At 39.5% G+C, this 26,938-nt stretch overlaps 1 protein-coding gene across 2 annotated transcripts in view; it reads left to right on the top strand.

Moving 5' to 3' along the window:
- TPR (translocated promoter region, nuclear basket protein) overlaps nt 1-26,938 on the top strand; it is an 82,662-nt gene that overhangs the window by 26,909 nt on the left and 28,815 nt on the right. For both annotated transcript variants that reach the window (XM_005290696.3, XM_024103779.3), the window contains exons 15-35: nt 3,536-3,699; nt 3,953-4,092; nt 4,186-4,334; nt 5,117-5,279; nt 5,841-5,975; nt 6,883-7,023; nt 7,195-7,363; nt 9,236-9,402; nt 13,568-13,720; nt 14,411-14,527; nt 16,088-16,291; nt 16,405-16,589; nt 17,063-17,210; nt 18,013-18,150; nt 19,403-19,534; nt 20,902-21,032; nt 21,412-21,622; nt 22,308-22,454; nt 22,751-22,949; nt 23,614-23,819; nt 24,656-24,717. In XM_005290696.3, coding sequence (XP_005290753.2) covers nt 3,536-3,699; nt 3,953-4,092; nt 4,186-4,334; nt 5,117-5,279; nt 5,841-5,975; nt 6,883-7,023; nt 7,195-7,363; nt 9,236-9,402; nt 13,568-13,720; nt 14,411-14,527; nt 16,088-16,291; nt 16,405-16,589; nt 17,063-17,210; nt 18,013-18,150; nt 19,403-19,534; nt 20,902-21,032; nt 21,412-21,622; nt 22,308-22,454; nt 22,751-22,949; nt 23,614-23,819; nt 24,656-24,717 — 3,261 coding nt within the window. The remainder of the gene's footprint in view (nt 1-3,535; nt 3,700-3,952; nt 4,093-4,185; nt 4,335-5,116; nt 5,280-5,840; nt 5,976-6,882; nt 7,024-7,194; nt 7,364-9,235; nt 9,403-13,567; nt 13,721-14,410; nt 14,528-16,087; nt 16,292-16,404; nt 16,590-17,062; nt 17,211-18,012; nt 18,151-19,402; nt 19,535-20,901; nt 21,033-21,411; nt 21,623-22,307; nt 22,455-22,750; nt 22,950-23,613; nt 23,820-24,655; nt 24,718-26,938) is intronic.

Raw genomic sequence — 26,938 nt, forward strand, 5'->3', positions numbered from 1 at the left:
CTGGGGCCTTGGGCTCTGTTCTCCGAGCTCACCACCCCTCCTATCACCTCTGACCCTTGCTGTCTCTCCTAGTGCCCCATTGCCCCTGGCTCCCGTTGCCTCCGTACCCACCTCCCCATCCAGGGCTCAGTTTGTCCCCAGATTGCCTGGGCTGAGTAAGTCTGCTGAGAAAAGTGATATTTGTGTGTTCGTTAATATCACTTTTCACAGCAGACTTAGGAGCTAGCAAGTCTAAATAAAAAAGCAACCAAAAAAGCAAAAGAAACAATAAGAAGAAATACAAGAACGTGCAAAGCACCTTATTTGTGTTTCTATTCTGTTTAGGTCCAGTAAAGAATAGAGACAACTGTACATTATTTTTATTATTGAGTCTGCAAAAAAAAATCCTACATACGTGTCCAAATGATTGTAATTTACCCCTGATCTAGACCATCCCTGACAGGTATTGGTCTAACCTGCTCTTAAAATCTCCTATGATGGCGATTCCACAACCTCCCTGGGCAGTTTATTCCAGTGCTTAATCACACTGACAGTTAGGAAGCTTTTCCTGATGTCTAGCCTAAACCTCTCTTGCTGCAATTTAAGCCCACTGCTTCTTGTCCTATCCTCAGCGGTTAAGAAGAACAATTTTTCTCCCTCCTCCTTGTAACAACCTTTTATGAACTTGAAAACTGTTATCATGTACCCTCTGTCTTCTTTTTTCCAGATTAAACAAACCCAATTTTTTCACTCTTAGGTCATGTTTTCTAGCCTTTAATCATTTTTGTTGCTCTTCTCTGGACTCTCCAATTTGTCCACATCTTTCTTGAAGTGTGGCGCCCAGAACTGGGTACAATACTCCAGTTGAGGCCTAATCAGCGCGGAGTTAGCAGAAGAATTACTTCTCATGTCTTGCCCACACTCCTGTTAATATACTCCAAAATGATGTTTGCTTTTTTTACGACAGTGTTACACTGTTGACTCATATTTAGCTTGTGGTCCACCATGACCCCCAGAGCTGTTTCTGCAGTACTCCTTCCTAGGCAGCTTTTTCCCATTTTGTAAGTGTGGAACTGATTGTTCCTTGCTAAGTGGAGTACTTTGCATTTATCCTTATTGAATTTCACCCTGTTTACTTCAGACCATTTCTCCAGTTTGTCAAGATCATTTTGAATTATAATCCTATTCTCTAAAGCACTTGCAACCCCTCCCAGCTTGGTATCGTCTGCAAACTTTATAAGTATACTCTGTATGCCATTATCTAAATCATTGATGAAGATATTGAACAGAACCAGACCCAGAACTGATCCCTGCAGGACCCCACTCATTATGCCCTTCCAGCATGACTGTGAACTGCTCATAACTACTCTGGGAACGGTTTTCCAACCAGTTATGCACCCACCTTATAGTAGCTCCATCTAGATTGCATTTCCCTAGTTTGTTTATGAGAAGGTCATGTGAGACCATATCAAAAGCTTTACAAAAGTCAAGATATACAACGTCTACTGCTTCCCCCCATCCACAAGGCTTGTTGCCCTGTCAAAGAAAGCTAGTAGGTTGGTTTGACATGATTTGTTCTTGACACAAATCCATGCTGCCTGTTACTTATCACCTTATTATCTTCTAGATGTTTGCAAATTGATTGCTTAATTGTTTGCTCCATTATCTTTCCGGGTACTGAAGTTAAGCTGACTGGTCTGTAATTCCCCAGGTTGTCCTTATTTTCCTTTTTATAGATGGGCACTATATTTGCCCTCTTCCAGTCTTCTGGAATCTCTTCTATCTTCCATGACTTTTCAAAGATAATCGCTAATGGCTCAGATATCACCTCAGTCAGCTCCTTGAGTACTCTAGGATGCATTTAATCAGGCCCTGGTTACTTGAAGACATCTAACGTGTCTAAGTAATTTTTAACTTGTTCTTTCCCTATTTTAGCCTCTGATCCTTCCTCATTTTCACTGGCATTCACTATGTTAGATGTCCAATCACCACCAACCTTGGTAAAAACCAAAACAAAGAAGTCATTAAGCACCTCTGCCATTTCCACATTTTCTGTTATTGTTCCCTCCCACACCCCCGTCATTAAGTAATGGGCCTACCTTGTCCTTGGTCTTCCTCTTGCTTCTAATGTATTTGTAGAATGTTGTCTTGTTACTCTTTATGTCTCTAGTTAGTTTGATCTCGTTTTGTGGCTTGGCCTTTCTAGTTTTGCCTCTACATACTTGTGTTGTTTGTTTATATTCATCCTTTGTAATTTGACCTAGTTTTCACTTTTTGTAGGACTCTTTGATTTCCTGGTTAAGCCAGGGTGGTCTCTTGACATACTTCCAATCTTTCCTACGCAGTGGGATAGTTTGCTCTGATGCCACTAATAATGTCTCTTGCCTCCATAAAGTTACAGGTACTTTGAAACTATGTGAAGAAAACCTAAATAATAGCAAAACCTATGAACCTGTGGCGTACACATAGTGGATGCTCATGGAAGGTGAAAAAATCCCATCTCTTAAGCGGGTCCGTGATATGGGGATCAATGCCAATCAGCCATAGCCTAGAGCAGTGGCGGGCAACCTGTGGGTCGCATGCGGCCCATCAGGGTAAGCTGATTGCAGGTCACGATGCATTTTACGGACATTGACTGTCCATAGGCACGGCCCCCCGCAGCTCTCAGTGGCCGTGGTTCGCTATTGCCGGCCAATAAGAGCTGTGGGAAGCAGCGGCCAGCACATCCCTGCAGCCCATTGCTTCCCACAGCTCCCATTGGCCAGAACGGCAAACTGTGGCCACTGGGAGCTGCGGGGGGCCATGCCTGCAGACGGTCAACATCCGCAAAATGTCACGCAGCCCACAATCAGCTTACCCTGATGGGCCCCATGCGGCCTGTGGGATGCATGTTGCTCACCACTGGCCTAGAGCATGGCAGGAAATGTGACAGAGACTTGGCACCCTGGCCACCAAATACTAGTCCAGCTGTGCTGCAATAAAGTCAAAGCCTAAAAGCATTGCCAGGGGATAGGAAGATCCTCTTGCAAGCAGAGTGCAAGAATTTATTTCCTTGTAGTATCCAATTTATCCCGTCAATATATGTGGGGAAGAGGTAGCCAGCCAATTGACTGGCATATAGCCTTCCCCCTGCTTAAGAGGAGGGAATCTCTATTTCCCCAGTCAGATTAATCAGTGGCATAGCGGAACATGTTTCTGTGTTGTCAGTTTAACAAGGTACTATAATTGTACCTAAAAGTTAAAACAACTGAGAGCTCAGATAAGATGAGCAATAGGTTATCTGCAGATATGTGACTCTGAGTTATGTTTGCTCACGTTTTAAAAGAATATTTGTTAAAGTCCAAGGGCCTTGTCCGGGCCTTGTCCAGTCCCTGTATCTTTGCTCAGAACTCCCAGTGATACTAATTAAAGTTCCAAGGATGGAATAAACAGTTTTGAAGGCCTCTTGTGATTACGTAGTTTAAATGCCTCTGTAAAAATGCCACCTTGGCTAATAATCGTTGCTGTCTAAATACAGTTAAAAAGAAAACAAAATCCTGTCTTTTCTCTGTTTCAGAATTTCTGAGCTGCAGAGTCAACTTGAGGAAGCCATCCATGAGTTAGAGAAACTGCGTGAAGCACGTCATGTTCAACTGCAGCTTGTAGACTCTATAGTTCGTCAGCGTGATATGTACCGCGTACTGTTAGCTCAGACAACTGGAGTTGTCATTCCAGTGCAAGGTTAGGCTTGTGTTAGCAACTCATAAGTTTCCACAGTAGTTGATAGCTTTCTAAAATGATTTATGGAGAGGATTGGAACCTTTTTTTAGTTGGTCTATGTTGTTCAGTGTTTATCATTAGATGGCATATGGAAAATATGAAATATATAAGTTTTTTGCTCTAAGAACTAGCCTGCCCAACACCAAGTGACTGATATTCAATCTTCTGTTTGTATATTTGGTGATTTTAAAATGTAGCTTTAATTTTTATAAAGCTTCAAGTATGTTGCCAGAGGAGATTTCTTTTACATCAACCCCAAAACGTTCAAGTATGCCTCAGGCCATGTCAACTCCTGCTCCAGTATCAATGACTGAGTCAGCAGAGGCAGTAGAGGCTAAGGCTGCACTTAAACAGGTACACTGTGGTTTTTTAATAAACATTTCAAATAATTTGGTTTTTTTTCACCTTGTAATCTTCTTAACGACTGTTCCTTAATGCTTGCTGTAGTTGCGGGAAGTTTTTGAGAACTACAGAAAAGAAAAGGCAGAGAATGACAAACTGCTAAATGAACAAAATGAAAAACTTCAGGAGCAAGTCACAGACTTGCGGTCACAGAATGCTAAGATGTCCACCCAACTTGAATTTGCCTCCAAACGGTAAGTTGGTGATTATTACATTTCCAAGTAGAACTCCATTTTCCTGTCTTACATGTGAGAAAACAAGCTAATTGCTTGGTGTTAGACTATATAGTATGTTTGTTGATATGAACTGCCAATAAAATACCCATGTTTCCAATTGAGTGAGAATGCAGTGGCCACACACAGGCAAATGTAGGTGCATTGTTACATGGCAACTTTATAATTCCACAAAAAGCAACATGCTATCCGTTTTGGGCTACTTCAAAAAAATAAAAAAAATAAAAAAGTACCAGTGTTACTTAATCCAAAGTGGGAGCCCCTAATAAATTCTTTATTTAAAAACAAAAACCAAGAAATCCAGCAAGGGAACAACCCAAACATGAAACTTTGGATCCTTTATTTGAAATACAATTTACTGGATTAAAGCTAAAGAGCGAGAGAAACCTTACATTATTTAAAGCCATAGGAGCTTTAGTAAGTGGAAGAGAAGGGTCTGTTTAGCCTCTGTTAATTGGTCGTTATTTGTTAAGAACTAGCCATACTTGAATATTTGAGTTAATACCATGCATCATATTCAGAAACTTGATATGAAATGGAGCAGTGCTTTAGAAAAACCTATTTAATTTGCATTCTCTTTTCCAACCTTTTACAAGGCTAATATCTCTGTAAATCATGCTTCAAACTGGTACATGAAAACATAGCATGTTCATGTGAGTGTATGCACCCACCTTGTAATTCAGTGCAAGTCATTTAACTCAGGAATATAAACGACCTTTTTTTTTTGTTTGTTTCATTTAAAGTTATGAGATGCTGCAGGATAATGTTGAGGGATATCGTCGAGAAATAACATCCCTTCAGGAGAGAACTCAAAAGCTCACAGCAACAACTCAAAAACAGGAACAGATAATTAACACCATGACCCAGGACTTAAGAGGAGCTAATGAAAAGCTGGCTATGGCAGAGGTGATTGTACAACATTTTCATGCAACCTGTATTCGTGTACACTTCAAATTTAGTATAATGACACAGTAAATTTCTATTCCATTGTCTTGAAAACGGTTAGAATTTGAACCAGTGCTTCTCACTACCTGAAATTTTTAATTCAGTGGAATCTAGTACTAAATCTCTTAACTTCATGCCTTGTGAAAACACTGGTTGTTAAAATCATGTCAGTGTTGGAACATGTATATGTGAGATATTTTATTTACCATCACAAATAGTGAGAGATTCAGTAAACTGTTCTAAGGGCTGTTTTCTTCAACTGATGAATAGAGTGAAGCTTTTGCTTTTGGCTAATGTTAGTCAGCAAGCTAAAGTTTTGTAATTCCAGCCTTATTTACTTAGATTGTAATTTGGCTTAAATTTCAGAAATTTAACATTTAGAAGAGTACTTGACTGGCTTTGGTTACTTATCTTGATTGTTTTTCAAGAAGTTATACAGTAGGTAAATTTTGCCCAAATTAACTAATGCACAGATTTGCTGTTAAAATGCTAAATTTTGATTTGTAATCTGCTCTTTTAAAGGTGAGAGCAGACAACTTGAAAAAAGAGAAGGATATCTTGAAGATGGCTGAAGTTCGTCTGACCCAGCAACGAGAATCTTTATTAGCTGAGCAAAGGGGACAAAATTTACTGCTTACTAATCTGCGAACTATTCAGGTATAATCAAATGCCATCCTTTTTGTTGGATGCAAAAACCATGTGAACTGGAGACAGAGTCTTTTCAACTGATAACACTAAATGTGTAACACTTCCTTTGTCAGATTTTTCAAGCATTAGTATAATGACTTGGCATGTTATATTCAAGGCTTTAAAAATACTGATGAAAATAGCATGTTTCAAGATATTATCCAATGCCTGATGAAATCATTGACTTCAATAAGCATTGGATCAGGCCATTAAACAGCAATCATTGTTTCAAGTCATAAATAAACATTCATTACTTGAATATGTTACTTAGCAATTTCATCAGTGAGCAATAATACTGTTTTCAGTATGGGCATCGTTTTTATGCACTTTTCAAAAGACAAGAAATTATTCTCCTTCCATTGATGATATAACCATTAAAATGCAAGTGACTATAAATTGTGGATCAGATCAAAAAAGTGATTACTTGTTTCATTAACTCTGACAAACTTGATTCTGGTCACTGCCTGACCTACTAATTTTGTTTTCCTGTTACGCTGTGATGTGTTTAATACTTCGTTCATAAATAATTGCTTAAGATAACATTCTTAACAAATTCTTCATTAATGATGACTGAATGCTTCTTTAATGACACATCTTTTTTAAAATACATGCCGTTTGATTTGTGTAGTTACAAGAAATTTTACTAGAGAAAAATTTGGCAGGCAGTAAAAATTCATTTTTCATGGTGGTAACAAGTTCTGCTGTGTTAGTTGTAACATCTTGATACTTGATACAGCATACTGTGTGGTGAGTAATTTTTTGTGGGGGGTGACGGTAACGGGAATGGTGTGGAGTTAACTCCTACTAAGTGATTAGGATTTATTTACTTGTCTGAATTGTTCCACATGGTAGCAATTGCATTTTGTGCTTTTATCAGGTGATATTGGAGAGGTCCGAGACAGAGACTAAACAAAGACTCAACAACCAGGTAGAGAAACTAGAGCGTGAGATATCTCAACTAAAGAAGAAACTAGAGAATGAGGTGGAACAAAGGCACGTGCTTACCAAAAACCAAGATGTGAGTACTTGTAAGCAATTTTTTCTAATTGATGTTTAAGAGAAAAATAAATGAAATTGCTTACCAGCTTACAAGATCTGCTTAATCATTATATTTTTGTCTTGTATTAATTATGTTGGATTTTTATGCAATGTGTCAGGTATTGCAGACTCAAGAACATTGCCTTTACAGGTTCATCTGTTGGATACTAAGAGACAACTTGAGACTGAAATGAACCGTCACCTTAACACAAAGGAACTGCTGAAGAATGCCCAAAAAGAGATTGCCACATTGAAACAGCAGCTGAATAATACTGAAGCTCAGTTAGCCTCCCAGACATCGCAGCAGGCTCCTGGGAAAGGTAAAGTGAAACAGTGACTTATTGAAACATTTACCAGTTTGAAAGCTGCCTGATGAAGGAGGAGACTAGACTGATTTATGTCCAGTGTTGTATTCCTAGATTTACACACAGTCTCTGAAATCAGAAAACCTCATTCTGATTACTCCAACATGTTCAGATACAGTTTGACCAATGTGAGATCTAAAAGAATTCAGATGGACCATACTTAAAAACAGGACAAATCAATAGGTCTCCTACGTAGACTTGAAAGCTTACCTTTATGTGAAATGCTATTTTTTAAATACATCTGATCTTCTAATTCCTCATCCTCACCATCCTAATTAATTGCTTAGGGTAATGGGTGGAAATTTCTGAACTTGCATTTTATGTCATAATTGCAATGTAAGATTGTGGGTGAAATCCTGGTTCCGCAGAAGTTCATGGCAGAACTTCCATTGACTTCACTAGGGCCAGTGTTTTACCTTATATCTTTAAAAGCGGCAGATTTTGTGATGTATACTTTCAACAGATAGCAACTAACTTTTTTAAAAGTCCTGTTTTCATGTATGCTTTAGTTGTGTGTTTAAGATACAGGATTTTATGATGTTTTGGTTATGAATTTATTTTAATTTGTTCCACTGTGCAACATTTAGATCTATATATTCTTATTTTAGCAATAGTTACAGATGAGAAAGGACTTAGCTCATGAGCTATTACTTTTTTTTTAGTGCTTAGGATTTTCTAAAAAAAAAATCCTTTTGGCTTGAAATTTCTCATGTTTGTTCTGAGCCTTAAAGGAAAACTTCTAATCATTGGAAAATAATTTGGTTTGACTGGGTTTTTAAGAAATTTATGAACCTTGAAACTTCTTACTTTAAAAAAAAAAAAACTTTTTTATTCCTATAATATCCCAAAAATTCTACGTTTTTAAAAAATATTCAAATTTAATGTGTACATTTTCCTCCAAATATGAAAGGGCACTTTATCTTTTAAAAAGAAACATTTACAGAGATAGTAAGATTATAAGTAGAGACCCATGACATTTGTTAAAACTTTTTATAGTTTTTCATTTAGTTTTGGGAAATTTTGTGTTACTTTGTTTTATCCATCCCAGCAGGAGTAGCAGAGGATCCTTCCATGGGGCGGTAAGAGGCTGAGAAGGTTCTCATGTCCCATGGGAGGTGGGAGGCCTTGTGGGGTTTCAGGGTGAGCCCACCCAACATTTGCTCTGCTGCAGCAGTGGTTTTTGCCCCATGAGGCTGAGTCCAGCTTCCCGTTCCAGGCATTGTGACCTGGTGGACAGGGTTACAACACCACTCAAGTTTTACCTGGCCATCATGACAGTAGGAGGGCAGTTGGGCCAAATTTGAGCAAATAGTACTGCAAATTTTGGTTGCAACACCACTCACTCAGATTTGGCCTGGAGACCGCATCACGTCATGATAGAGAGATGGCTGGGCCAAGCCTGGCAGCACTGCGACCCCATGCACCAGGTCACAATGCAGGGAACTGGGCCCAGCCCTGTGGGGCAGGTGCACCCCTGCAGGGTGAGGTATTGGGGCAGGAGGGCACAGTTGCTTTATTCTGTTTTGTATACGTTTTTCATTTTATTTTATGTGACTTCATATTTGCGAAAATCACAGGGCTCTAATTATAAGGCTAGTCTTACCAGACTACCCTCGTGTGTACTGTCTCATCTCACTTCTCCCTTGCAGCACTACAAAAATTAATATGTACAGCCAGGGTAATATCTAATGAAATTAAGTTGCTTCCTGTGAAAATCACAAAGCAATGCCACTGCTTATCTTATCTTCAGAAGGTATAACTTGGACATAATTTACATCTTAAAGACTGAGTTCTAGTTTATTAAATTTATGCATTTTTATATCTTAGGACAGTCTAGTGCAAATGAGGATGTGGATGATCTTGTTAGTCGACTAAGACAAGCTGAGGAACAAGTTAATGACCTGAAGGAAAGACTGAAGACTACTACTAGTAATGTGGAACAGTACAGAGCTATGGTTCTTAGTCTAGAAGAATCCCTTAATAAAGAAAAACAGGTAAGTGTCAATATGTATTTAGCCATTAACATTACTTGCTAAATATAACAGTGTACATCTTGGTCATATTTTTCACTGTATTAGTACGCCGACTTATGAGGAGTTCTGCAGCCTGTGTTTCATGGGATGTCACAATCAGAAGCAAGTATTTTGCAGTGCCTGTTAGTCTTGTGAAATTATACCATTTCTTTTCAGTACTTACTGTCAATAGACTTTCAAGCAAACTGCACATTCAGGCTTCCTGCATACTTTAATGCCCATATGCTAATACAAGGGTCGGCAACCTTTCAGAAGTGGTGTGCCGAGTCTTCATTTATTCACTCTAATTTAAGGTTTTGCGTGCCAGTAATACATTTTAACGTTTTTAGAAGGTCCCTTTCTGTAAGTCTATAATATATAACTAAACTATTATTGTATGTAAAGTAAATAAGGTTTTTTTAAATGTTTTAAGAAGCTTCATTTAAAATTAAATTAAAATGCAGAGCTCCCCGGACCAGTGGCCAGGACCCAGGGAGTGTGAGTGCCACTGAAAATCAGCTCATGTGCCGCAGGTTGCCTACCCCTGTTAATATAACTGAACTGTAAATTTGAGGAAAGGCTGACTCCTTGCCTGACTGTCTCCAAGTTCAAGAAAGGTTTCAGAGTAGCAGCCGTGTTAGTCTGTATCCGCAAAAAGAAGAACAGGAGTATTTGTGGCACCTTCGAGACTAACAAATTTATTAGAGCATATATGCATCCGAAGAAGTGGGCTGCAGTCCACGAAAGCTTATGCTCTAATAAATTTGTTAGTCTCTAAGGTGCCACAAGTACTCCTGTTCTTCTTTTTAAGTTCAAGAAAGTGGCCTCAGCCCTCACAGGACCTTTGGAAATGTAGGCATCGCATATGAATCAGATCTAATTTCTGTCAGACATTCTATAGAATCACTTTTATCCTAACGGAGTAAACTTTTCAAATATGCGAAAGAATACTTTCTAGGCACACTTCAAGCGTGAAGGCAAATATCCACATCCTATTTGTAAGAAACATCACTGCCTAAACTGCAAATGCAGCCCAATGTTATAAGTTGTCAGTATGTCTTTTAGATTCTTGATTTGTCAAAGTAGAGAATACCCAAATAGAACTTTGATCACCAGACAAAATGTATCATTTTTACTAAAATTGTGGCATCCAACAGATCAAGTACATGTTGCTCTGTATCCAGCATCCAGTCCTCTTCCCCTCCAATAGTTATTGCAAACATTTCATTGAGGCATGAGTTTTATACATTGTACAAACTTTAATATGTAATAAGATATTTCAGCTGATATATATCCCAACCTAGTTATTCATAGATTCTAGGACTGGAAGGGACCTCGAGAGGTCATCGAGTCCAGTCCCCTGCCCGCATGGCAGGACCAAATACTGTCTAGACTATCCCTGATAGACATTTATCTAACCTACTCTTAAATATCTCCAGAGATGGAGATTCCACAACCTCCCTAGGCAATTTATTCCAGTGTTTAACCACCTTGACAGTTAGGAACTTTTTCCTAATGTCCAACCTAAACCTCCCTTGCTGCAGTTTAAACCCATTGCTTCTTGTTCTATCCTTAGAGGCTAAGGTGAACAAGTTTTCTCCCTCCTCCTTATGACACCCTTTTAAATACCTGAAAACTGCTATCATGTCCCCTCTCAGTCTTCTCTTTTCCAAACTAAACAAACCCAATTCTTTCAGCCTTCCTTCATAGGTCATGTTCTCAAGACCTTTAATCATTCTTGTTGCTCTTCTCTGGACCCTTTCCAATTTCTCCACATCTTTTTTAAAATGCGGTGCCCAGAACTGGACACAATACTCCAGCTGAGGCCTAACCAGAGCAGAGTAGAGCGGAAGAATGACTTCTCGTGTCTTGCTCACAACACACCTGTTAATACATCCCAGAATCATGTTTGCTTTTTTTGCAACAGCATCACACTGTTGACTCATATTTAGCTTGTGGTCCACTATAACCCCTAGATCCCTTTCTGCCGTACTCCTTCCTAGACAGTCTCTTCCCATTCTGTATGTGTGAAACTGATTTTTTCTTCCTAAGTGGAGCACTTTGCATTTGTCTTTGTTAAACTTCATCCTGTTTAACTCAGACCATTTCTCCAATTTGTCCAGATCATTTTGAATTATGACTCTGTCCTCCAAAGCAGTTGCAATCCCTCCCAGTTTGGTATCATCTGCAAACTTAATAAGCGTACTTTCTATGCCAATATCTAAGTCGTTGATGAAGATATTGAACAGAGCCGGTCCCAAAACAGACCCCTGCGGTACCCCACTCGTTATGCCTTTCCAGCAGGATTGGGAACCATTAACAACAACTCTCTGAGTACGGTTATCCAGCCAGTTATGCACCCACCTTATAGTAGCCCCATCTAAATTGTATTTGCCTAGTTTATCGATAAGAATATCATGCAAGACCGTATCAAATGCCTTACTAAAGTCTAGGTATACCACATCCACAGCTTCACCCTTATCCACAAGGCTCGTTATCTTATCAAAGAAAGCTATCAGATTGGTTTGACATGATTTGTTCTTCACAAATCCATGCTGGCTGTTCCCTATCACCTTACCACCTTCCAAGTGTTTGCAGATGATTTCCTTAATTACTTGCTCCATTATCTTCCCTGGCACAGAAGTTAAACTAACTGGTGTGTAGTTTCCTGGGTTGTTTTTATTTCCCTTTTTATAGATGGGCACTATATTTGCCCTTTTCCAGTCTTCTGGAATCTCTCCCGTCTCCCATGATTTTCCAAAGATAATAGCTAGAGGCTCAGATACCTCCTCTATTAGCTCCTTGAGTATTCTAGGATGCATTTCATCAGGCCCTGGTGACTTGCAGGCATCTAACTTTTCTAAGTGATTTTTAACTTGTTCTTTTTTTATTTTATCTGCTAAACCTACCCCCTTCCCATTAGCATTCACTATGTTAGGCATTCCTTCAGACTTCTCGGTGAAGACCCGAAACAAAGAAGTCATTAAGCATCTCTGCCATTTCCAAGTTTCCTGTTACTGTTTCTCCCTCTTCACTAAGCAGTGGGCCTACCCTGTCTTTGGTCTTCCTCTTGCTTCTAATGTATTGATAAAAAGTCTTCTTGTTTCCCTTTATTCCCGTAGCTAGTTTGAGCTCATTTTGTGCCTTTGCCTTTCTAATCTTGCCCCTGCATTCCTGTGTTGTTTGCCTATTTTCATCCTTTGTAATCTGTCCTAGTTTCCATTTTTTATATGACTCCTTTTTATTTTTTAGATCATGCAAGATCTCGTGGTTAAGCCAAGGTGGTCTTTTGCCACATTTTCTATCTTTCCTAACCAGCGGAATAGCTTGCTTTTGGGCCCTTAATAGTGTCCCTTTGAAAAACTGCCAACTCTCCTCAGTTGTTTTTCCCCTCAGTCTTGATTCCCATGGGACCTTACCTATCAGCTCTCTGAGCTTACCAAAATCTGCCTTCCTGAAATCCATTGTCTCTATTTTGCTGTTCTCCCTTCTACCCTTCCTTAGAATTGCAAACTCTATGATTTCATGATCATTTTCACCCAGGCTGCCTTCTGCTTTCAAATTCTCAACGAGTTCCTCCCTATTTGTTAAAATCAAGTCTAGAACAGCTTCCCCCCCTAGTAGCTTTTTCAACCTTCTGAAATAAAAAGTTGTCTGCAATGCAGTCCAAGAATTTGTTGGATAGTCTGTGCCTCGCTGTGTTATTTTCCCAACATATATCCGGATAGTTGAAGTCCCCCATCACCACCAAATCTTGGGCTTTGGATGATTTTGTTAGTTGCTTAAAAAAAGCCTCATCCACCTCTTCCACTTGGTTAGGTGGCCTGTAGTAGACTCCTAGCATGACATCTCCCTTATCTGAAACTGCTCTTCAAAAATGCCCCCAGTGGGATGTTGAAAATATCCCGAGTTATTCAAAAATACCATTAGCTATACTTTCCAATGTCCCCATGACATTTGGCTATCTGAGATTGAGAATCCATTTTTTGGCTTAAAATGAGTATTGCATAAATGTGAAACATAAAATGTAAATCTTTATAAGGAAAGTATGGAACACAAGCAGATCTCATGTACCTTGTAGTGTGTGTGGATCTAAATTTTTACTGACAGCTTGACCTTTTGTCATTATTTTTTTTTTTTTGTAAAGGTGACCGAGGAAGTTCGTGCAACTGTTGAAGCCCGTTTGAAGGATTCTTCTGAGTATCAAGCCCAGCTAGAAAAGAAGTTGATGGAGGCAGAGAAGGAAAAGCAAGAACTTCAGGATGAGAAACGTAAAGCTATAGAGAACATGGAGCAACAGGTATAGAGTGCTGAATGTTCACCTTCCTTGTGTCTACAAGAATATGTTTGCAGTTAGTCTTTAATTGTAGTTTTCATTTTAACTTCTATGCAGAAAAGGAAAGCAATGCAGTCTTCAATGCTAATTTGTTGTACCTTTCACAAAAGGTTTTACAGGAGTGTAACTCAATTAAAAGGATGCTATATTAAAATATATGAATACATATATTAAACTCTTATCCACTCAGTCCTTCACTGTTTCTCTTATCTTATACTTTAATCAGTGCTTGAAGGAAATAGCGTTGGCACACTAGCAAAACCAAGCTGCGGTGTTTTGTATGTGTGCCAAAATTAGGGCATCCAGGCCCTTTAATTTTCCGTTTTATATTTGGAAAATGGCTGATTTCCTTCCTCTTGGAGTTGAAATTAACAAGACTGCTGTGCAACCAGCATCACTGATGGGAACTCAGCTGGGAAAGCATAGTTAACTATCTCTGAAAAGGGAGTTCAGAAGACCTGAATTCTCACAAAAATGGCTCTATTACATTAATAAACCAAAATCTAAATCTCACCAGATTATAACCATTTAAAATTCCTCCTTTGGCTCTAAATTATTCATATCTTGTACCTCTTCATGTTCCTTCTTTTAAACACTGTGTTATAGTACTTAATAAATTACATTGTCATATTCAATTTTATTTCCTTCCTATAGCTATCTGAACTGAAGAAGAGTCTCTCTAATGTGCAATCTGAAGTCCAGGAAGCTCTTCAAAGAGCAAGCACAGCAATAAATAATGAACAGCAAGCCAGGCGTGACTGTCAGGAACAAGTAAGTTTTGGTTTTAGCTATAAATGGCCAGATGCAGATTGTTTGTTTGATAGTTTTGTCTCTGTCTGGAGCCAAGGACAAGTTTAACTTTCAGTGCAGTTGGTCAGAGAAATTAGTGGAAATAGAAGAGTAATACAGGAGCAGTTCGTCCATTCCTATGACATGATTGTTTCCTAGACTGTATTTCCTGGTGCGTTATTGCCTTGATGTAATCTAAATTTTAAATAACTAGAGTGTTAATTAAATAGACTTTGAATATAAAATCCTGCACTTGTATAAGGCCCCAGTATCAACCTGCCGCGGCAGGGAGAGGCGCCCCTCCCTTGGCGTGGCCCAGCCCTGCTGGAGCTGCCGCAGCCGCGAAGAGGTGCCTCTTCCCCAGCCCCGAACTTCCGCGGCACAAGAGGTCTGGGAGAGTCCTCTCTTCCCACCGCAGCCCTGGGGCAGCCTGTACCCCAAACCCCTCATCCCCGTCCCCACCCCAAAGCCCACACCCCAACCCTCTGCCCCAGCCCTGAGCCTCCCAACCCCTCATATCCAGCCCCACCCCAGAGCCCGCACCCCCCAGCCAGAGCCCTCATCCCCCCCACCCTAACCCTTTGCCCCAGCCCTTAGCCCCCTCTCACACTCCAAACCCCTCAGCCCCACCGCCACCACATGAATTTTGTTATATGCACCAATATGAAGGTGATGTGTCAAACATCACCTCCATATTGGTGCACATAACAAAATTCATTCCACAAATGGACGTAAAAAATTAGAGGGAACACTGATTGTGGGATGTACTTAACTGATCTTAATGGATTCTTACTTAACTCTCCAGAAGAAGGTGAAAACTAAAGTTCTCGCCAGTATATATTAGGGGAAAATTTATTTCCAAACCCAATTTTGACAATTACTTAAAGTGCATGCTAGCAGCAATAACTGTAGCAAAACATTTTTGCCAGTACTCTGAGAAGATAAGTTTGATGTCAAGTAACTGCTGGTTTTTACAGTGAATCCTAGTCACACTTATTTTTCTGCATCTGAGAATTCCAATAACTCTTTCAGAAAACTCCATTGTGTAGCTTATGTAGATTGAGTGTTTAATTGCCAGGGATTTTCATGTGTCAGATAATAAGATTTAATCAATCTTTTGCTGGTCCTTTCCCCCCTTTTTGTATTTATTTCTCTCCATAGTTGCAATCAGCAGAAATACTTGAACAAGCTCCTATCCCTCTCAATGCAGAATTTAAAGGAAGAGGGCTGGTAATAGGGCATATAAAAAGTGGATTTCATCCAGCTGGCTGCCAGAGCGTTAATATTTAGGGATATATTCAAATCTGCATATCTGTTTTCTCAGGCTTTTGAGAATCACATGGGTTAAGGGATAGGGACACTTTGAAGAGGTGGCTTAGATTTTATTATTAGTGGCTTATTTTGTTTATCAGGATTGATATACAAGAGAAGACAAGTCTAATATTGGGAAATTTCCCTTTTTGTATTCATGTAACTTTTGAACGAGCTATGGAGGGTATGTGATATACTTGAAGAAATAACAAAGTACACTGCTTCTCACAGGCAAAGATAGCTTCAGAAGCTCAAAATAAGTATGAACGGGAATTGATGCTTCATGCAGCTGATGTTGAGGCCTTGCAGGCTGCTAAAAGTCAAGTTGCTAAGAATTCAGCAATAAGGCAGCAGTTAGAGGAAGCTACTCAGAAAGCTGAATCTACACTTCTGGAGTGTAAAGCCTCATGGGAGGAGCGGGAGAGAATGTTAAAGGTAAGATTTTTCTGGCTTCAGTGACTTTTCTGAAGTGTATAGATATCTGTAGTGTTCAGACCCATGCAAATTAAAATTCATCATGACCAAACAGAAAAATATTTCTGTCGTAGGATGAAGCTTCAAAGCTTGGGTCTCGCTGTGACGACTTAGAAAAACAAAACCGATTATTACATGAGCAACTGGAAAATCTAAGTGACAAGATGGTGACCTCTGTGAAGGAATCCATGCCAAGTGCATTGAATGTTTCTCTCAATGAAGAAGGCAAATCACAAGAACAAATCTTAGAAATTCTCAGGTAAATTTAATCCTAAACTATTTTCCTTAGTCGTGAGTAATTTCAGTTGCTGAACTGGTTAGTTCACCTTCATTTTCTTTTTTGGAAAACACAAAAAATTTCAAAATTAAAGTGGATTAATTTTTAACTGATATTAGCTATGGTGACAGCCTTTTGCCCTGCTTCAGTAGTAGCTGAGATAGGTGGAATTGCAACTGCTGAATGGTCCCAAGTATCATATGTAAAAGATGTAAGCAGAGACTTGTCTGAAGGGCTTGGTATCTCCTGGTAAATGTTGGTGGCAAGAACATTCCACAGTAGGATCAAGTGTTCTTGTTTCCTTTATTTATTGGTAGATATTAGGATTTGCTTTTGAGTCTCTTCAGTCAACTGCCATTTTTATTTTCTTTTAGCAGCAGGCGTCATTCTGATATGGGTGTCTAGATTTAAAATTCCTTTTTACGCTTGAGTTCAAATGACCCCTTTTCTTATAGATTTATACGCCGAGAGAAGGAGATTGCGGAAACAAGGTTTGAGGTGGCCCAGGTGGAGAGCTTGCGTTATCGTCAAAGGGTGGATCACCTGGAAAGGGAGCTCCAGGAGTTGCACGATAGTCTGAACGCAGAGAGAGAAAAGGTGCAGGTGTGTACATGAACTGTTGGTTACACTTTCAACAAACTGGCTGAAATGTCTTCCTCCTTATTCAAGTCTTTTCCTACTTCAACTGCATACATCTATGCTGCAGCTGGGAGTGTGTTTCTGAGCTTGGATAGACAGAAGTACTAGCTTAGCTCAAGCTAGCTCGCTAAAAATAGCAGCGTAGCCGATGATAGCACAGGAGGCGGCTCAGGCTACCAGTCAGAGTCTGAAGCCAGCCAGACCCCCTGAGTATGTACTTAGGCAGCTAGCCTGAGCCACCCATCTGTGCTATCCTCAGCTATGCTGCTATTTAGAGCAGTATTTTTAGAGCTCTGTTTGAGCTAGCATGTGTCTACCTGAGTTGGGAAGCATGTCTCTCATCTGCGGCGGAAACATAAGCTAAAAGCTAAGAATTGTGCAAGAGTCCATTGTATTTGGATTGGGATTGATATTTGTCCAGTTGCACTAACTTTGCTCCTAGCCCGATGAACTTGCTCTCAAAAGCAGGATAGCAATTATGCTTCGAGAACTTGTTTTAACATGTATAGTTGTGCAGAATAGATATTTAGGAAGCAGTCAAAAGAAATGTTTGGAGAAATGGTACAGAGAATCAAATGGGGAAGCCTGCTATTTTCAAGGTTTTTAAACCATATATTAATTTCTTCATTTAACTCTTTTTAAAGTGTTTACATGAGTTTATGTACACAGTGATAGTTTTCTAAAATGGAATGCCAGTGAATGTTGTTTGAATGTTTATGTCTAAAGAAAGCTAAACCAGTTTGGATGATTTTCTTTGACCTAACAGATAACAGCAAAAACAATTGCTCAGCATGAAGAACTAATGAAAAAGACGGAAACCATGAATGTGTTGATAGAAACCAACAAGATGCTGAGAGAAGAGAAAGAGAGGCTAGAACAAGAACTACAACAAATGCAGGCAAAGGTTAGTGATGAGACTTATGCACAGAGTTCTCAGACACTCGGTATTTGAAGGAGAACTTGAATGAATCATCATCTGGGTTTGTTAGACATATAAAATATCACTAATTGCAGTAACTGTATGCTTAAAACTTGATTATAAAGTGGGGGACAATCACTTCAGACACAACTGAGAGGATTTTCAATATAATTAAGATGTCTGAGGACAAGGCCCTGTTTTCTGTGCAAAAAGTTTCAGGCAGCTTTAAATAAAGTAGAAAAATCAGTAGATACTCTTGTTTCAGAGTAGCAGCCGTGTTAGTCTGTATCCGCAAAAAGAACAGGAGTACTTGTAGCACCTTAGAGACTAACCCATTTATTTGAGCATAAGATTTTGTGGGCTACAGCCCACTTCATCGGATGCATAGAATGGAACATATAGTAAGGAGATATATATACACATACAGAGAACATGAAAAGGTGGGAGTTGTATCTATCTCCTTACTATATGTTCCATTCTCAAATGAATTTGTTAGTCTCTAAGGTGCCACAAGTACTCCTGTTCTTTTTGTAGATACTCTTGGTTAACAATACGCTTTGATCAGGATTCTCATTAAAATAAAAGGAAGATAAAGGGATGGACTGAAGTGGTGGGCCGTAATTTTATTAACTTAAGCCACATATAACACTGGGCATGAGTGCTATCTCACACACCAGGAATTTAATGGTGTCCATTGTGATTTACAGGCCTCCCACTCCCATCATATAACCAGTAACTCAGGGTTGACCCTCCTCAGTCTACCCCTAGAACTCAGCTCACTTCTGAATCTTCTCCTCCTCTTCCCCACCCACTTCCCCCCATACACACACAAGATGAGTAGAGGATATTAAGGGGGACCTCAACTTGTGAAGGCTTCAGGCCTCCTCTTTTACAGGCACAAGGTCCACCAGTGAAATCTTAAGTGTCATTTACTTCTGGGAGTGCTGCACCTTTTAGCCTTTATCTGCGCTAGCCAGTGGAGACACCCCTGAAAGCATGGAAAGGGGTTTAAATTGGCCTTTGTGCTCCACCATCAATCAGCTTTCCCACTTCTCCCCTGACTGGCCAGTGGGAGGCGGAGAACCCGAGGAGGAGGAGGGACCTAGCCATGGCATTCTCAGGCATGCGCTCTCCCATCTCTCCTTCTGGGCTGTACATCACTCTGCCAGTCTGACCAACATCCCCGCTGCTCCCCCAGTGAGATGGGGGTATATTTTAATACCTGATGATTTCCCAGGTGCGTAAGCTAGAGGCAGACATCCTACCTTTACAAGAGTCTAATGCTGAGCTAAGTGAAAAAAGTGGAATGCTTCAGGCAGAAAAGAAGCTGTTGGAAGAGGATGTCAAACGTTGGAAAGCCCGGACCCAGGTGAGTGCGTCTTTTCACAGAGGAAATCCAAATAAAAGAACTCAAATGTTCGTAGATCAACCCCATTTCCTGAAAAAGTGGTGGAAGACTGAAATGAATTTGATTTGTGAAACATCACCAATTAATATGTATTTATAAAGCTTGAATTTGTTAGGATACCATGAGTTTGCCTTGTCACTCTGCCTGATATGGGACACAGCTAAGAGCACCAATCTCAGGTCAGATTGCCAGAATACAGGGCATATACCCCAGGCTGGTGGTGTAGTCTATCCTAAGTCTTCACCAAACCGGTAAAAATGTGTGCTTCCAAATTACCATACTAGTTATTATGGAGCCACAGACAGTCCCCGTCAGGCCCTCATGCATTGCCCAGACAAATCATTTATCTGTGATAAATGATTATTAAAACCAGAAATAACATATATTAGATTTTTCCTGTTCCAAAGAACCAGCCACTTACCCACAGATCAAAATATACTTCATGATCTCACCCAAAAAACATGCTTCAGCCAATCTTTAGTAACTAAAGATTTATTAATTTGGAAAAGAAGAGTGATTAAAAGATTAAAATGAATCATATACGTTACAGTTGATTTCAGAGTTTGTAGATCAGGATAATAGCAGTGATGTTAAATCAGCCAGTTTGTAATAAGTCTCTCTGGGTCATCCAAATGATTGGGAATCCTCAGTCCATTGTTTAAAGCTTCCCTTTGTTATAGAAATCATAGTCCAGAGATGAGGAGCAAGAAAGAGGCAAAAGGATAATGTCACAGTCTACATTTATATTCTGTCCATGTGCATGGAAAGTTAGTCTCAAACATGAGTCATGAATCACATGTTCTACGTGTCCTTGCCGATTCATGAGGCATCAATTGTCTACATGCTCTCTGAGGCATAGTTGGAAGGGGTCCACTGGAAGAGTTGATTCTCCTTAATGGTCCATCAACCATAGCTGACTGGTCTTGATTTAAATCTGTCTTGTGTGTGTTACCCAGGAACACAACATGTTTGAGATACAAACACATAGCAAAGATTCATAACTTCGTATGCAATGATACTACACGCATATAAACAGGATAACATTGTTCAACAGCTTACCACTTTTCCAATGATAAATTACAAGGTATATTTTGTTTGAGATTTATCACAATTGTGCAACAGTGGTGATACATTAGTGGTGATACCTTAGTGTAAACATGGTCATCTTTTTTTTATACAATATCACATGTCTAACTTAGAGTGCAGTTCTAAACCATCATTGACAGAGCACAAAAGCAACAATCACCAACATGTATAGATTCTGTAGAATTCTAATATGTTTTCTTTTTGCAAGAATCAAGACTATTCAGATTACAAATATCTTTCAGCATTTACTGAGCCAACAGAAAGACACTGATCTTGAAGAATATCGGAAACTCCTTTCAGAGAAGGAGGCAAATACCAAACGCATACAACAGATGAGTGAAGAAACCGGCAGGCTTAAAGCAGAAATAGCAAGGTACGGTATAAGGAAACTTGTGGAAAGTTCTGCATACTAAAAGTCTGTTTTACTATGTAATATTTAAAATGAAACTCCTAAATGTCCCTATATAAGCGTTAAGCCTTTGGTGTTTGTTCAGCAATTTAACTCCTTTTTATACTTCTAGTTATAAAAAGTGAAGTGTTAATTTATTTGGAAACAGGACATTTAAAATAAGTAGCCAAATGACTCCAAATTTAACTTTTATAATTTGATTCAATATGAGTACTTTACTTTGAATATATATTCACTCATGGTGACTATGACAGTACAAAAATATAGCAATATCAAAATGTATTGACTTTGTTTATCTCTTGGCAAGATCTCATGCATCTCTTCATCCAATTTTGGTATTTAGATCTAATGCATCTCTGACTACAAGCCAGAATCTGGTCCAGACCCTCAGAGATGAGCTATCTAAAATAAGAACTGAAAAGGACACTCTTCAGAAGGAGTTAGAGAATAAAGTGGCTGACATACAAGAAAAAGTCAAAACTATAACACAGGTCAAGAAAATTGGACGACGATACAAGACTCAGTATGAAGAGCTGAAAGCACAATATGACAAGGTAGATGTAAATTCTGATTATTTAAGAAATTGAACAGTACATTTTCAGCAGAGTCTTCATATGTATTACTGTTTATAATATCTGAATTAGTTTTAAAAACTAAAAACGTGCCTAACATTACTTCTGATACAGAAACTTGCTTATGAAATTCTGGCTTTAACTTTGAAATGTCCAAAGAATAATATGCTGTATGTTGTTTGAATGTGTGATGTATGAAACAGCTCTTAAGAGAGCATCATAATTCCTTTCTGTGGGTAGGTCTACACTTACCTCTGGGTCCGGCGGTAAGCAATCGATCTTCTGGGATCGATTTATCGCGTCTTCTGTAGACGCGATAAATCGATCCCGGAAGTGCTCGCCGTCAACGCCGGTACTCCAGCTCGGCGAGAGGAGTTCGCGGCATCGACGGGAGAGCCTGCCTGCCGCTTCTGGACCCGTGGTAAGTTCAAACTAAGGTACTTCGAATTCAGCTATGTTATTAACGTAGCTGAATTTGCGTACCTTAGTTCGAAATGGGGGGTTAGTGTGGACCAGGCCTGTATCCTGCTTAGACCATTTCTGATGATCAGTGCCCATCTGGTAGTGTTGTAGAAAGCTATCACTTTTATACACATCTGATGGCTCCCTTTTAAAAAACAAAACAAAAAACCCACAACCCAGACCTGACCAATTTGCAATGTTTCAGGTGGTTGCTGAGACATCAACACAGTCTTATGCAGAAGAACAAGAACAGCAAGCTTCTGTCCAGGAAATACAAGAACTGAAAGAGTCTCTCAGCCAGGCTGAGGTAAAGACAAAAGCCCTGGAGAATCAGATTGAAAATTTACAGAAGGTAAGAAGAGAGCAATATTGTTAGTTTCTACATATGTTTTAAAAGCACTTTACAAACAAATTTTCACTGTACCCTGTGAAGTATGTGTGTTCTCTCTCTCTCTCTCTCTCTCTCTCTCTCTGTGTTGGAGGAGCTGGAATATTATACCACTGAGAACTTTTACTATCTTAACTAAAATGATTAGTTAGTACCTCAGCTCATTGGCTGTGTTTTGTGTCTGACGCACTCACCACCTAGTTTTAAGGTATCTTATTATAGCTGGTAGCTAAATTATCTCTTTTTTTTCTTTTCTGCAGACTATAGCAGAGAAAGAAAGTGAAGCCAGAAGTCTTCAGGAACAGATATCTCAGCTACAGTCAGAACTTTCTCGTCTTCATCAAGATTTGCAAGAGAGAACAACACAGGAAGAACAGCTCAGGCAACAGATAACTGAGAAGGAGGAGAAGACTAGGAAGACCTTGCTGGCTGCCAAGCAGAAAATTGCACAGTTAGCTGGTAAGTTACCCTACTCTGTCTTAAGGGTTTTCCATTTTTTTCATTGGTTTTATGGAGAAACTTTCTGGGCTGAAACCCTGGAGAAAAATGTGGTCTTCTTGGGTAAACTTCAGCCAGAAATTAACTATGATGTAAACTGTAAGTTTCTAAAATTAAACTTTGAATGTAGCTGTTCATTGGGCGTGTTTTTCAGCTATATACAGTTAGTTATGCAGTGTTGGAATCTGTAAAAATGTTTGACTTGGTATCAGTTAAGAGGCCAATAACTAATCTGAGAGTTATTTCAGATGAGTCAGAGGATATTGTCCTTGCTTATCACCCAGGTATTTATCCCACATAAGTTACCCGCACAAAGGACATTCCTTTCTTTCCGCAAGTTCAGTGTTAATCAGGAAGGAATGACATTACTAGTGCCTGCTTTCTGAGGGTTGGAGAAAACATACAGTCCTTTGATATTTCAAATTTACAATTGCTAACTATGTTTTCAAAAAAAATCACACAAGCTATCACTAAGAGATAGTTTTATCACTTACAATGTGTTAGTACACATAGGTCTCTGCTTAAAGAACTTCATTAACTTATAAAAGCAAACAGACTTTCAGTGCACAAATATTTGGTAGGCAGTTTTACAGTGAAAAAACGGAATGCTTTGTTACTTGATTAGGTACGAAAGAACAGCTGACAAAAGAAAATGACGAGTGGAAACAAAAGAGTAGTGCATTAGAAGAGCAAAAGACTGAGTTGGAGGTGCGGATGAGTGCACTCAAATCACAGTATGAAGGTCGCATTTGCCGCCTGGAGAGAGAGCTAAGAGAGCAACAAGAGAGGCACCATGAACAGCGAGATGAGCCTCCAGAGTCTACTAATAAGGTAAGGTACAAGATATGTGAAGCTTTTGTTAGCTGTATTAGCATATGTAGTGAAACAGAATGGTTTGTGTCTAACAATGTGTGGGGTTTGAGTTCACAGTAACGGAGCAGTTGTGAATTAGAATAGTTCCTGTGTGGTGCCCCTTCCCTAATACCATATCTCTGATAGCAGGTGGAAATTCAACAGACACAACCTCTTCCAATGGTGCTTCCAGTCTTTTTAATACCCAGAATAATGTGGCTGGAAACCCAAAACAGTAAATACCACCTCCAGTGTCCCAAAGCCAGTTGGCCTTGGAAGGAAGGGAAACAGCTCTTCGGTGCATTAGACGTTAATAACAAAAAATTCGTTCTGGTGGGATTCAAACTTTCCCTTGCTAACAAAAGCATATAATTGTTTTACTGACTAGGTTTCACCAGAGGAGCATTCGAACAGTGCTCCTCTCATTGATTCTGTCTGCAGTCTTATATGCACATACAATATCACAGGACTATGGTGCTAACACTTTGAGCTTGCATCCTGGTCCAACATTAAATATGATTCTTTCCAATAGAACAGAATTAATCAGTACTCTTTTGGGCTGACTGAAAAAACTGCATTATCATGGGTATCCCAGAAAATACTTGACTTGCTTCAGCAAGCTCAGAATATTTGAGAGTAAGCATGGAACTTCACCTGGTATTCTGCCAAATCCATAGTTGAAACAATTGTAATTAAGGAGATCTGTCTACTGAAGCAGTAATCAGAATTGCATTTTTGGATTATTTTATAGAGCCTGCTGGCTTAATGTTTGGCTATGGAATCATATAATGTACAGAAACACTTATGTCTAATAGGTTCCGGAACAGCAGAGGCAGATTACACTCAAATCTACTCCAGCTTCAGGTGAAAGAGGAATGTAAGTTGCAGGTTCTTTTTTGTCCAGTTGCTATGTCTATATTTTTTGTTTTGAACTGTAGGAATGAATTAAAATGAATTAAAGGCTTTTGCATTTAAGAATTTTTGAACAGCTTTTGGAAGTTACTGACTGCTTAATGCTAATACTGAGCTATGGACTAACTGAACTGTCTGCCTCCTGAGGCAAATCTAACCAGTTAAGTCATTTACTGCTAAACTGTCACATTTAGGTACACCGTGAACTTGAAATCTAGTCCATTTGAAAAATTATAAGCCGTTTCAAATACTACGCCAGGCTGTGAAGATGTATAATCTTTATGGCTTTATAATCTGACATTTCTGTTCTTGGAACAGTTTTGACCCCGGGTGTTCTTGTAACAATGATACACATCTTTGATTTTTAAAATCCTGGTATCTCTTTAAAATAAAGTTCTGAACTTGAGAAGTGACTGTAAAAATCACTCACATCATTCTTATTCAGCACATATTCTCCCTCTGTATTAAGCCATATCAGTTGACTTCAGTGACAATTATAAGCCTGTGTCTACACTGCCACTTTCAGCGCTAAAACTTTAGTTGTTCAGGAGTGTGAAAAACACACCCCTGTGAGACAAAAGTTTTAGTGCTAAAAAGCGCCAGTATAGACAGCGCTTTATCACCTGGAGCCAGGCAGATTTCTAGTTAATCACATCTATCAAGGCTATGGGGTTGTGCACCGAGCATAATTTGCCCTGCAGAATCTTTTCTAGCGGAGATACGCAAGAATGATAATTGTGAACAAAACTTTGAAGGTAGCTGTTGATTATGGAATCATAAATATGTAGTGCTGGAAAGGACCCCGAGAGGTCGTTAAGTCCAGCCACCTGCACTAAGGCAGGACCAGGTAAAGCTAGACCATCCCTGACAGATGTTTGTCCAAGCTGATTTTGAAAACATCCAGTGATGGGGATTTACAACTTCACTTGGTAACCTCTTCTTAATTTAACTACCCTTGTAGTTTTTCCTAATATGTAACCTAAATCTCCCTTTCTGCAGATTAAGCCACTGTATCTTGTCTCACCTTCAGTGGACATGGAGAACTAACACCATCCTCTTTATAACAGCCATTAACGTATTTGAAGACGGTTTATCATGCCCTCCCCCCCCCGGTTGTCTTTTCGCTAGACTTAAACCTACCCAGTTTTGTTAAACCTTTCCTCATAGGTCAGAATTTCTAAACATTTTATCCTAGGCTAGGACTATAACGGCGTTTAAAAGAGAACTGGATAAATTCATGGTGGTTAAGTCCATTAATGGCTATTAGCCAGGATGGGTAAGGAATGGTGTCCTTAGCCTCTGTCTGTCAGAGGATGGAGATGGATGGCAGGAGAGAGATCACTTGATCATTGCCTGTTGGTCCACTCCCTCTGGGGCACCTGGCATTGGCCACTGTCAGTAGATAGGATACTGGGCTAGATGGACCTTTGGTCTGACCCGGTACGGCCGTTCTTATCATTATTGTTAGAACATAAGAACGGCCATACTGGCTCAGACCAAAGGTCCATCTAGCCCAGTAACCTGTCTTCCAACAGTGGCCAATGCCAGGTACCCCAGAGGGAATGAACAGAACAAGTAATCCATCCCCTGTTACCTATTCCCAGCTTCTGGCAAACAGAGGCTTGAGACACCATCCCTGCCAATCATGGCTAATAGCCATTGATGGACTTATCATCAATGAACTTATCTAGTTCTTTTTTGGACCCTGTTATAGTCTTGGCCTTCACAACATCCTCTGGCAAAGAGTTCCACAGGTTGACTGTGTTGTGTGAAGAAATACTTCCTTTTGTTCGAATACTTCCTGCTGCCTATTAATTTCATTTGGTGACCCCTAGCTCTTGTGTTATGAGAGGGAGTAAATAACACTTCCTTATTTACTTTCTCCACACCAGTCATGATTTTATAGACCTGTATCATATCCCCCCTTATTCAGACTTTTCAGCTTGGAAAAGAGATGACTCTTATTAATCTCTCCTCATACGGAAGCTGTTCCATGCCCCTAATCAATTTTGTTGCCCTTTTCTGAACCTTTTCCAATTCCAATATATCTTTTTTGAGATGGGGTGACCATATCTGCATGCAGTATTCAAGATGTGGGCATACCATGGATTTATATAGAGGCAATATGATATTTTTGTCATCTTATTTATCCCTTTCTAAATTATTGCCAACATTCTCTTAGCTTT

The sequence above is a fragment of the Chrysemys picta genome, chromosome 8, assembly GCF_011386835.1.
Source record: "Chrysemys picta bellii isolate R12L10 chromosome 8, ASM1138683v2, whole genome shotgun sequence".
Classification (NCBI taxonomy): Eukaryota; Metazoa; Chordata; order Testudines; family Emydidae; genus Chrysemys; species Chrysemys picta.